The sequence below is a fragment of the Psittacula echo genome, assembly GCF_963264785.1.
Source record: "Psittacula echo genome assembly, chromosome: 5".
Taxonomy (NCBI): Eukaryota; Metazoa; Chordata; class Aves; order Psittaciformes; family Psittacidae; genus Psittacula; species Psittacula echo.
This window is the reverse complement of record NC_137739.1, coordinates 40,513,697-40,527,341: the sequence shown is the minus strand read 5'-3', so window position 1 is coordinate 40,527,341 and position 13,645 is coordinate 40,513,697. Positions and strand designations below refer to the sequence as shown.

The 13,645-nt window shown below is 38.7% G+C and overlaps 1 protein-coding gene across 1 annotated transcript in view; it reads right to left on the bottom strand.

Moving 5' to 3' along the window:
* Positions 1 to 13,645, bottom strand: part of DCAF5 (DDB1 and CUL4 associated factor 5) — a 73,606-nt gene that overhangs the window by 17,288 nt on the left and 42,673 nt on the right. Inside the window, exon 7 of the mRNA XM_080617866.1 lies at positions 1,164 to 1,230. Within this exon, the coding sequence (XP_080473992.1) occupies positions 1,164 to 1,230 (67 nt within the window). The remainder of the gene's footprint in view (positions 1 to 1,163; positions 1,231 to 13,645) is intronic.

The window sequence follows — 13,645 nt, the reverse complement described above, 5'->3', positions numbered from 1 at the left end:
ACAGGTGACTTGGATGGCGAATGAGTTACTTGCTGAATCTTCAGGTTTATCAAAACATATCTTGGTAAGTTTCACTAAAATGTTTCAGTAAGAGAACTGTTCAAATTACAAGAGACTAAGACATAGAGGCTCCTACTACAGGATCTTCTGCTCCCATTAAGCAACCACTGAGGGCACTTGACAAAAAGTAACTCATTTTGTAACTGAGATGTTGCAAGTTTGCTGACACCCTTTCTCAAGTTACCAGAACCAGAAACAAGAAAGCTGACCAAACCATGTTTGATGTTGTTTTATGGTAATTCTAGCTACCACTCCTTGTGCGAAGGTCCCAGATAAAGAGTTTGTCATCTGCAGCTGCCCGGGGAAAAAGTTTTCAAGTGCCCCACAGCCAGATAAACACAAAATCTCAAATCCATAATTTACAAATGGAGTCAGGACAAGTAGAGAGACATGCACTAAATAAAACCCTACAGTCCACACATAAAAACTTAAAGATAAATAACTGATTTAAATGTATGTAACCTTTGTTTTAACCAAGAGGAAAATCCATAAGTAGTAGTAAACCAGTGTCAACTGTAAAAGAGAATCATACAAATTCAAAAGGAAAACAGGGAGAAGTCTCTGTAGACCCTACGCAAAAATAAAAGCCAAGGTACTGGTATATATCAAGCACGACCATCTTCAGGACTTCTCGACTGCAACATCAAATATTGGTTAAATAAGCAATCCAAAATTATAATAGCATTTTCCTCAAAACCCTGTCATTAACCAAACCTTTCAGAGGCCAGTCATCCTCTCAGCTGTGGATTACACAGCTATGATTAACAGCCTTTGAAAATGAAACAAAATATTTTCATTTTACCTGTAACACAGCTTGTAATTTGCTCTCACTATTGCTAAAGCACCTGAGACCACACGATAGCACTCAATTGTACCTAATACCTCTAAAATGTACAGTTTAAACTGTCAGAGCCATTAAAAATAGAACTGGTAGTACATTTCCTGAAGTCTTAAGTCTTTCAGTCAAGATTCAACACCCTTCTAAAAAGCCCAGCCGTTTGTTTCAACAGAAAAGATCTGCTGACATTGTATGGCTTAGGGTGTCATATTGCCAAACCCTACACAACACTAAACAATATCAAATTAGGCACTGACCAACTTACCTGCTTCTGGATCTGGAGGAATCCTCCACATATACAAATTGAAGTCATCAGAACCCGAAAGGATGTACTGTTAGGAACAAAAATAAAAGCAGTTTACCACAAAGCATCACCTGGATCATACTGCTGATCAAGTTTCTCCAAACCAAAAATGAGAAAAAGAAGATGATTTGTATCATTCTTTGCACCTTGCTGAACAACTTACTCTTTAAGTGGGGGTAACATATTAGCACAAAAAAATTGCATTCATACAAACGGACCAAAAGTCAAAAGCATGTTTCATGCATCTAATGCCTACTGCCCCAAGTGAATGTTTTCTTTGCTAAATAAGGCTATGGATTTTGGCTGGCTTTTAATACAAGCATGTCTAAATCAAACTCTCCTATCTTGCAGCCTTCAACTCTGCTCTTTTTTTAATGTAGATGTCCTTCATCCTTTTCTATCATCTCCTGAGCTACCAAGTAAAACTCCATCAAACACATACCTAGGAGAGTTAGCATGCCCATTTAAAAAAGCACAAACACATCTGGTTCATTGGTCTACTAAGTCCATCAGAAGTCAGTAACTGAGGATAATCTTGAACACCGAACAAAACCAAAGTTAAACATTCACTGGCAGCAAGTCTCAAGTGGTTTAAAAAACCCCCACATTTATCATACTATTCATTTTTTTCCTGGTTATTGTTACTCTTCAGAGATGGAAGGCTGCCCTTTTTCAACTGTGCATGAACGATAAGCAATCTACTATACAGAAGTTCAGGCAATATGCAATTTGAAGTAGCTCAATATGCTACAAACATGCACTAGAATGACAGGTGACATTTGACATGGTATAAGTTTACACTTCTCAGTTACAACACAAACACACTGCGCCTTGTCTCCAAATATCTCTTCTCCAATAAACTCTACTCCCTATCATTTATTTCTTTCTCAAATTAGAGATGAAATGATACGTTACAGAACCAAGGGCAGATTTCAATTCCAATTATACTGGTATAGATAGTGTAAATCTCTAGCCCTCAACTGACTTAAGGCTTATGCTTAATTGGTAATTTTATTACTAGCGTAAATGAAAGGGAGAATTAAAAAAAGAAAAAAAAAAAAAAAAAGAAATGGAGCAAATTTGTTCCTTTCTAACCTTTGATACAAGACAGATTTTTTTTTTGTTTGGCTCAAATATAACTGGTTTCTGTCTTTCATTCTCTGGGGATACATAAACTCACCAGGCAAAGTAACATCAAGCAGTGAGGAGACAATTCCTGGAATAACACAGGACTGAGAAGCAAATAAACAAAAAATATATACTAACACAGAGGAAATTGCTATAAATTTGCATATATTCTGTTTGCAATGCTAATTACATTAGTGCAGTAGTTTTGGATGTTTCCAGCCACAAAAATGCAGTAACTAACCATTAAAATACCTTCTCTGGTTTCCTACTATCACAATCCAACCATTCTTTTTTCTCTTTTTTTAAGGATGTAGGATGTGAGCAAGCACTTACGAATGCACTCTGCTCATTTTCTGACAGATAAGAAGGACTGATCAAACAAAAGTTCCTTTAAAAACTTGTGCACACTAGTTCTGCACCACTCACAGACCCATCCTTTCCAGCCAGAAAGTAATTTCTATAAGCCAGTATGTTCAAGCACTCAGGCAATTTACCTCTGCCAAACTGACCTGGCAGTGCCAGGAATATGTGCTTCCCTTTCATTTCACTGCTCATAAATGTTAGTCCACTGCAGGCTGAGCCACTGTGCCAAAACTATACTGATTAGGGCTCTGTTGTGGTTTAAGCTCATATAGGCAACCTCTCAGCAATAAGAAAGAAAGTACCTCTAATATGTTTTGTTACAGAAGAAGTGCTACATGGGAAAAAAAAGTCTTGTTTAAAGCCATAAAGATGTTGCCAATTGTTAGTATTTATTACCAAATTGTGTGGCTGCAGTAGCAACTGATTTGCCTAGGACACGTGGGGAAAAAAAATGGAGACTCCTAAACCACCTAGAACTCTCAGGATCTTGAATTCATACCCGTAACACTCTTTTTTAACAAAAAAAGTTCTAACAGCTCCTCAATATGAGTCATTTAGCACTTTACATTATAAATCAAACAAACCTACCAACAATGACAGGCCCCAAAGTGATAGATTTCAGATATCCTGCACCAGGCACGCAACACAGAAAAAGCACATTATGTACATGCAGGGAATAAAGTGCGAGCTTCCAGACTCATTTGCAGAGAAACACACTGTGTGTCCTTAAACAGTCAATGGCCAATTCTCTAGGAAACTTGGCATATAATTGCCCATGGAACTAGAACATAATACCTTTCCTACAGAATTGACCACTGACCTGAGTATACTCTGTCTTGCTTTGGAGATAGCAGTGATGCGGACTAATGGCAATTTGACTGCGCTATCGAGAGTGCAACCAGGAGGTCAAGACAAGTGATTATTCCCCTTACCTGGCACTTTTTGTGGCCACATCTGGAGTACTGTGTCCAGTTTAGGTCCCCTGATAAAACAGACACTAATAAATCAAAGAGAGAGTGGACGAGGGCCGCTGGGCTGAAGGCATGTGACCTGTGAGGAAAAGCTAAGGAAACTGGCCTTATTTAGCCAGAAGGGAAAGTCAAGGGACAGACCTCAAGAGTCTTCCACTGCCTGAAGGAATACAGAGCACCCTGGGACAGACTCTTGTCAGAAGCATGCAGTGGATGCTCAGGAAGTCACAAGTCACAGTAAGGGACTTTTACACAGCAAGAAATTCCAGATGAACACAAAAGAACAGCATGTTCAGGAGAAGCGTAACAAACTGCAACTCAGCCTCAGAAAGGTGGTGGAATATCCACCATTACAAATCCAAAATTCACCTGAGCAATTCCCTGAGCAATCTGATCTGACTTTGAGGACGCCGTGCTTTGAGCAGATGCTCTCCAGATCTCTCTTGTGATTAATTTTTTTCCAAAGATTATAAAAATAAAGAGGGAAATAATTGTCTTGGTGGATTGGGGTTGTTTTCAGGGTTGGGGGGCAGGAAAGGAAGATGGGAGAAGAGGTGGGCAGTGTCAGGAAAATGCCCATCTGAAACCTTTACGCTCCATCACTCATCAGAGCTTCATGAAGACTACAGTGGGAAGACAGACGTAGGCCACATAAACAGAGGCATAAGCTGCAGTTCAGTACATGGACTTGCATAAATTCAGGTGGTCACATCTGGGTGATTTGAAGAAATAAATTGGCAAAGTACTTAAAGTAGTTCAATCATAGAATGGCTGAGGCTGGAAGGGACCTCCAGAGGTCATCTAGTTCAGCCACCCTGCTCAAGCAGGGTCACCTACAGCCAACTGCCCAGCACCATGTCCAGATGACTTTTTGATATATCCAATAGCGGAGATACTCAATCCAACCATCTCAAATTGAGATAGCTGTTACTTACTTAAAAGCACCATGAAGCCCTTTTGCTTTATTACCATTCTCTAGCCTAATGATATCTGCACCAATCAAATACACTCTGCCAAAGTATCCTGAAGTGAATTAAGAGAAAATAAGTGGGGATGAATAAAGCATCCACATTGCAATTTATGTCTAGTCAAGGAACAAAGCTCAGCTTAGGATCTGAAGAAGTACTTATGGGTTTAATCTTGCAACTGAGACAGCCATCACTAAGTGCCAAAAGCACTTATCAAATATTAATTGATAAAAATCATTTACACAAGTGTGATGAGGTAAGCAATGGGCTGCATGTTGCAAACTTTTAATATAAATTTAGATTTTATTTTGATAGTTAGCTCTGCCAAAAATTATCAGAAACAGATCACATTGCACAAAATATCCACTATTTGGTAACCCTGCCATTCCACTATTGCTGCTGTAGTAGTCAGAATTGTTTTCCACTCTTTCCCTGTTAGGATACCTCTAGGGTACATATTTGCTGCTGTTCTCACAATAAAGAATTGAATCCCCAAATGCATTTCTTTGATCCTTTTCTGTAAGATCAGGTGATAGGGGTCTAAGAAGTAGAACATGGCTTTTCAGACAGACCAAGAGACTGCCAGAAGCACAACTTCATGGCTGCAGCTATTGCAAGAAAAAATGTGCCCACTGAAGCTTCAAAAGCAGACACCCAAACTGCTGAAGCCAGAAACATGCCTCTTCCATGACATTTGAAAAAGAAACTCAATTCCAATTAGTATTCTTTGCACAAGACAATGGGAAACCAAGGCCTCTGGAGAGTACAGCTGGACTGACATTACTAGGACATTTACATGATCATCTGTTAAAATTCTTCTTTGATGTATTATTATATAACAATAGCCAACAGTTTTCCACACTAGTTGGAAGTTGGAGAATAAGGATTGAGAAATGCAAAAGTCAGTCCTTACTACTGGACATTTTAAAGAAGTAATTGTTATGAAGTGCACCAAACCCTAGTTAATAGGGCTGAACTCCTGAGGAAATGGAGTAGACTTTTCAAAAGGAAGGAACAGAAAGGAAAGAAAAAAGAAGGGGTTCAGGTAGGGCAAATGAAATAATGTCATGCTGCCTATGCTCAGACTCCACTTTAATTGTGGCCAAGGATTTTTGGACCTGACTGGATGTGAAAAATGTAATTCCTAGAAGAATACCTTCTACTCACTCACTTTCAGAACGAAAGCCCAGATAATGAAATCACAGAGACAAGCCAGTAAGAGTCAACCATGCACATTCAGAGAGACAAGTAAATGGCTAAGACAGTGTGTACTTCCATTCCTCCTGCCCTCCCCCCTCAAAAGACAAACTCCAAGGAGAACATAACCTCAAGAACCAGCACAGTGCTGAATTCTGAATCAGACCAGACACTGTGTGAGGAGCTCAGATGCTCAGATGTCTGGGGGGAGAGACCAATATTAAAACCACCTGTTTCATTGTCTGCATTTTTTGCTGCTGTATCTGACCATGACTTCGGAAATCAACATTCACAATATTCACACGAACATCAGATTAGACAGAAAAACAGTCGCAAATAATTAATACTGGAGGTTTTTTAGAAGGAAAGAATCAGCTTCTATGTCTAGCTGTTAGCAACAATGACAGGAAAAGGCTTCCAGATGACTCCGAGCTGCTGATTCAGAAGTTTGCCTTAGAAGGAAGAAAACTCTCAGGCGTGGTTAGAGTCTGCTGCTAGAGAAAACACAAATTCAGTCTGAGCTTCGAGTACACATAAAATGTTTAAAGTGGACTATCATCAGGAATCTGGGAGAATTACTTTGCTCCCCACTCTTCTCAATTTCTCTCTCACCAAGGAAATTACAGCAGTTGATATAAATAAATGGAGATCTAATCTGTTGCAACTATAGTCTCGTAACAGTAGCATTAGCATTGTGTTTTGTAGAGTACTACTACCACTGGGATTTTTTTTTTGTTCTTACCACTGCTAGTTTGAAAGCTTTCAAAATTCCACAAGCTGCATGAACTCAGATGCTACTGAATATGGAGTATTTCAATAAAATTCTACCTAAATCAAACCTTATTTTACAGTTTCCAACATCCACATTTCCTGTTTCCATAAAATTTCCTCTTGCTTATGACCTATATCAGAGACATTTCAAGCTTTTGGCCCTAAACAATGGACCAGGAGACATGGATCATTTTTCCAAAAGTATCAGCAAGTCTTCTGCATGGCCCTACTAATTTAGGAGAGAACAAGAAGAATGTAGGAGAATTTGTCTTAAAAGCTGAAATCAAAAAGGTCTATGACCATATAATTACAAATGTATCAATGAGACCATGGGTAACAGTACAGAGATGGTAACCATTTGAAAATTGATTGCTCCTAAGCTACTAGCAGGAGAACAAGAGACTCAAATTCCACGACGCTGCTTACCGCTTCACTAACAAGTCAGCTCTGAATGAGACTAAACCTAAATCTCAGTTCCCTCTCACTTGTGCGTGTCTGCCCTTTCCTCAGTGGGGCCAATGAAACTTGGGGTAGAAAAATCAGAGTAGATGGAATCTTTCTCAGGCTTTTAGCAAGCTGTCTCTTAGCTTCTTGAAGTAACACAAAATCCATATGCTGGGGAAGAAGCTCAAAGGCATCTAACTTTGGAACAGTTCTGCTGGTGCTTTGCACAGCTTCTTTAAGAGACAGGATGTACAGTCCCTCCATATACTGCTTGTAATATAATGTAACTCAATGGTGGGGTGCAGGCTTTTACTTTTTTCTATGACGACAGATAAAGAATCTGGATTGGTGGCAGTCTGCTAGGTTGAAATCTTAGCTCCTCTTGAGCTCATAAGAAGAGCTGCCTTGCACAGCTCTGTAGTGGGATATGGACTGAGGCAACCACAGTTTGACTTGAAGCATCACAGAAATCTGAAAACATCGATTGTTCGTGCAAAGGAGACTGAAATTCATAGTAATCAGCACTTTGGAGAAGGAATCCATTTACACAAAGAATGTAAAAACGGAGCATTTTTCCAAAGAGGAAAGGTTTCCCAAGGAAACAGGGCTTATGCTATTCTGTTCTTTGTGGCATCTGTCTCCAAGAACTTTCAAGCCTAATGGCCAATTTCAAATTTGATAGAGGACCTGAGGGTTCCAGAATTATGGACTTTCTAGAAATACTAATTTTACAAACAGGCAGCCTTGCAGAGGAGAGAGAGAGACCCTGTAAGTAGCTACTGAGACCAAAGCAGTACTATAATTACACTCCCCTACTAAATACCAGGAAACACAAATGGGATTTTGATGGGCATCCTTGAGCCCAACAAAATCCCAATAATATCACCACAATCTGCTTCTCATAAAACTATTTCAAAGGGGATAAGAAAGGAAACTATAAATAAAAAAAACAAAAAGGAAGAAAGGTCACCTCATATACACATATATGCTTTGAGTGTATATAATATTACAATTGTGAACAGGGGTCTTGCTTTACATTACATATTTTGCATGAAAAATGTCTGATGGAACACAACCAGATTTTTTTTTATAGTTGCCTCTGAGTCTTTTGTGATGCCAAAACTGCTCTACACATCTTCACATCTTCCTGATAAATGAGATTTCCCTTGCTATATTCTCAATTTTTAAAAATGACCAATACTTCATTTACCATTTAATGAGAATTTAGTGTTAAGGCTACAGGTAGAAAACCCACAGATTTGTTTCCAAACCAAATTTCTATTGTTAAGACTAGCCACGGACCAGAGGGAAAATGAGGTAAGGACACATCTATTGAGGAGGTAAAGACTTCTTCCTATTCAAAAAGCAACAAGCAAACAAACATAGTGGCAGTCTCATTCAGCAGCTAGAAGAGTAAAATACCATACAAACTGCAATCAGACATTCAATATATTTCTTCTCATTTATGTATTTCAACCTTTCACCTTCTATGGGAGTCTGATGGGTGCCAGTACAGCCCAAGAAAGCCAATTCTGAAATGTGTTTTGAAAAACTTAAGGTTAAGAAAATAAATTGCCTACTTTTATAAGAAAGCATACTTATATATTCTTTTATCCTCTGCTTTCTAATAAATTCTGGGTTGCAAATTGTGTCTTTTGTACAGTATTTAACAAATTCAAAGAGTAATCTACAACTAGAGATCACAGCACTGTGGTATTAAAAAACATGTTTGCTTTGAAAACATGTCTTTTTAGCCAGGACAGCAGCTTGCAACTTGTACTGTTTGAGACTGTTATTCAGGGAGGTTGAAACTGGCACAAAAAAAGAACTTAAAAGTTTTCCATCTCAGCCTGAGAATCAAGCAGGTATGTCCAAAGGCTTTTTATAACAGAAACTTTGTTCCTCAGTAAGTAGCATGCCTATCTCATGAGCTGGGAAAAGAAAAGCTGTGACACAGCAGACTGGAAAAATGCTAATTGCTTCTAGTACATAAAATTCAAAGCCAAAAATCTGTATTCCCACTCCCTAAATCCCTAATCTTATAAGCAGCCAGCTCTGCGTGGGGCAGTTTTAAATGCTTACAGAAGCATCATCAGGAACAATCCATCAACATTTTTACAGCTGCCTTATTGACAGTCAGAAAGGCCATAACAGCAACTTTATTCATGAATAAAAGCAACTTAGAAACCCTTACTGCAGATTTCTATCGCAAGGAAAATATTTCTATTACATTCCAAACAAAGCAACAACAAGTTTAGCTGAGCGCATGAAGGAGACTTTTCTGTACAATGCATGTACCCCAATTGCTCTCTTTTGTCTTCTTCAGCCAAATGTTATTTTACTTTTTTAAACACACATTAAATCAAATATTCCCTTAGTCAAAATCGTTCAGAATTCAGTTGCTTTTTCAGTATCTAGACAAGGCCTAGTTTTAACACCTCAACAAGAAGCACTGTCAAGTGCAGCACCTTTTGTGTGTCATCTTCAGCAGAACATTCCTGCTCACTCTTCCCTCTCCCCAGTTGTGCAAGAGATGCTACTGAACTGCAGATCTCCTGTGATACGCTATGAGGAACATGAAGCCTGCAAACTTCAAAGTCTTTCTAGTCAGGGTTTCACTCCAGCAGAATTTAGCCGCAGTATAGGTCCCTTCAGGCTAATGCATTACTGTCCAGAGGTCTAAAAAATGTCCCCCAAGGGCTTACAGGAATGCAGAAGAGACAGGAAAAGGGGTTGGCAGGATGTCCCAGGGAATGGGGGAAGAGGCAACCAGAATTAAAAAGGGTTAAAGAAAACTCCCAGCCCCTTTTGTCAAGACCCTGACTTCGAAGAGACATTTTCAGTATGACTCTCCCATGTCAATTAACAAAAGTAATGGGGAATAAATAAATTTCGTAGCCAGGGAAATTACTTGTGTGTGTATATTTTAGATCTATGTAATGTTATGCATGTAGCTGGGATTTAAAGTGCAATTTAGATAAAGTAAAAAAAACCAAAATAAAACCTCATCAGTAATTCTTAGAAGAAGTTAATTTAAGACAAAGTAAGACACTGATTTCCTTTTTATCCAAGCAGAGCAACATATTTTCACTCTAAGTGCTTTTCATATAATAAGAAATGCTGCCTGCAGTAAGCTACTATTCATAAAGCCTTCTCGGTGCACAGGCAACTCACAATATATTCTTTAGAAGAATAATTTACTTTTTTCTGCTTAGTTTTTAAAGCTAGACATGGATAAGTACTGCTTACTGAGATAAATGGCCTTTAAGTTAGATGACAAAAATCTAAGAACACAGAAGAAAAGTTTTATTTCTTTACAAACGCAATCACAACCATTTAAAACTCCTGGCACCTACACAGCTAATTCTGTTCTGGGAAGGGTTACATTCATGTAATAAGTCTGTCCTGCTAAAAACTGGGTTGTCCCTAACGGGGGTTATTTAGCACACAGACTTCAACATAATGAAGGCTGTAACTTTATAGGGAGTTGGAGCAGTCTGCAGAGCGGTGCATTCCTATACCAACATAATGTCAACAGAAAAGGCTGAGTGGTGATGTAATGTCTGAGGGCATGCCAGAGTCAAGAGACTTTTTGTTTGATTCACAGGGTACAAGTTATTTCTCCCCACCCCCACCTTTTTTCAAGGAGGCAATGGGAAGTTGATTTTACAGCTACAATAGTACAGTTACAGAGCTTCACATTATCTGCACAGTGAAAAATGGGAATGAGCTGTTACCATTCACCATCATGACACAGGCAACAATTCTTCAGCAAGAAAAGTTTTTGGTCTATTTTAGTTTGGAGGGGGGGTGGTGGTTGGTTTTTGCAGGTCTTTTTTTGCTGCTGCCCATCACCATGGCCTCTGAGGCTCCTACACTTAAAAATGCATGTGGGTACCTGAGGTTCTTCAATACTTCCTCTATCCTCAGATCCAAGAAGATATTTTTCCATACGAGGCTAGCAATTAAAAATCCTTAGTATTTAAATAACATTTCCCAAATTCTAATGCTGACAAGAAGAATGGAAACTCCCCCAGTCCCCTGACACAACTTAAGATTTTCACACATTTTATGATTTGTACGTAAACAAACATTTGTGCACACAAGGCTAAAGTCAGTGGGAGTCAGATGCATAAATAAACTGCCTTTAAAATTCTGGGCCTGGATCCCCGTACCAGAAGGATGGGTAAATTATGCTCTCAAATAAACTTCTATGGCCAACAGGGAGGGAGTAGGCAGTTGAGAGTCATACTTGATTCATCCAGCCTATCTCACCCTTCCTTCCCTTCCACAGCTGTATGACTCAAGTGAACTCCCGGATAACGCACATGGCAAGCAATTTTGAATATGTTTATCTACCAGTACCAGAGCTCTCTTAAAGTGAAAAGAAAAATCAGTGTCATGTGAATGAGGTCATTAAACTCAAGACACGTACAAAAGAGAGGAGCAAATGGAGGTATCCATAAATGGGTGCAAATACACCACCACCTAAACATTGCCTCTCAATCTTTGGTAGTTGTAAGAATCAGCAAAAGTCTTACTGTGGCATTTCTAGGAAAATTTCTTGCATGTACTATTCACTGATGTCAGCTTCACACAGACTAGGGCAATAATGCTTCTAGAGGAAAACAACAGCAGCTATTCATCCTTGCAAGATACCTGTCACTTAGCTTGTGCTACAACCCTCACATCCAAAATACCTGCAGCAACTCAAAACCACCTAAGCATTTCGGAATGTGTTCTTTTAAACTTAAAAAAGTAAAAATAATTTAGTTTAACAAGTGAATCTTTCTGAGTTTTATTCCTTAAAGCATTAATGTATTTCATTTTTCCTTAAGAGGTTTCAAGCTACTTGCATCACAGACTCTCCAATAAAATGACCTGGTATGCAGATTACTGCATACCTGCAAGTAACAAGCTCCCCTCTAGAGTAAGGAGTTCTGGATACATGTCCTGTTGAGTACTTGTCACAATTTGTGGGTGCTAAAAAGACAATACTGAGAAAACATTAGTATACAGAGCCTAACTGCCATCCACAGACAAACTAATCAAAGTGTTCTGCAACTTGTAGTCTGTGTTTTATTTGTGCAAAGAAATTATATTAATTTCACACACATACCTTTGTCAAAGTAAGAATAACACATCTGATCATTATGGGAACTTACGTATTTAATTCCTTAAAATATGAAGGTGACCTCTAGGAGAACTCATAGGCTGTGTGCTTGCAGCTTGGAATCTGTTAGTTTCTGCCATATGAAAATCCAACAGCTCCATATGGAACACGGTGTTACTTACCTTCTATGTAGATTTTCATCACTATGTTACAGTAAACTTCCAAAGTCAAGTACTAAAACACTAACGGCTGTTGTTTTTTAAACCCTGATGGTCTTGATTTACCAGAAAACTTTGTGTGAATAAACCATTTTCCTTGTACAAACTTTGTGGAAAGATTAGCAAAGGCTGTAGTTGTGAGGAGCTGAGTCTCACAGCACTGAAAAGCCATCTCTTGATCTCTCACCCACTCTCTGATCTCTTCCTTCTATTGCATTCAGACACTTGCCAGAACCCTCTGAGTATCATATAAGTCATTAACCCAGAAAAAGAAGTAAATACTTCTGTCAGGTTGGGAAGTTAAATCAGTGAAAGGTCTTGCATCACCTCTGCTGGGTAAGAAATGCCTCCCCCCTTTCAGCAGTTCACTTTTTTCCTCAATGCAACTACATTCTAAGCACTGATGAGTTAAGGATTTCTAAGCATTGATAAATGAAGGATATCCCTTTTTTGTTAGGGTTAAAATACAGAATAGAAACGCAACTTCATCAGATGAACTACCGGTGCAGACCACACGTAACAGGTTTTGAACACAGGAAAGTCACACTTTTAAATTACTATGCTCCGTATGAAGTATTAAAACCTAACTATTTAAGACAGTTTAAAAGGGGGAAAAAAACCAAACCACTGAGACATCATTTTAATAAAGATTAAAAGAAAAATCGAAGACAGAAGAAAATCAGAGGTACAGTGAGGGAAAATTTCTGAAGAAGCCTTCCTACCACAAGTGCCATTCATAATCTGAACACAACTTTGTTATCTTTAGGTCCCTCCAAATGAGCCTTAGCCCACACAAAGTTTTGATCCTACAAGGAAATAAAAGCAAGGAATTCTATTAAACTTACTTTGCAAGGATCTCAAATGAAAGACATTCTTTATTAAGGCAAAGGACAGCATTATTAAATGGGAAAGGGGGCTAGAACTAGATTAAATTGGAACCAGATTTATTTCTTTTTCTAGTGAATTCTGATTTGCAGGGGGAGTCTTGTATACATTATTTCACACTCACAAAACTCACTGAAAAGCAAAAGTATTCTAGTTGGATAGAGGGGTACAACTCAAATACCATTTTGAGGGTTTTTACTCATCTTGTGTATCTTATGGCAGGTTCCAACTCTAACTTTCTTTTCTAGATGCACTTGGAATTGGTTTTCTGTAAAAGACAGTCCCTAACGACTATCCCCAGTGTTGACAATCTTAGTCAGCTGAACTTGAGTGTTACTGCACAGTTACAGACACAGTTCGGCCACATGTTGGCACTTTCTGTTAC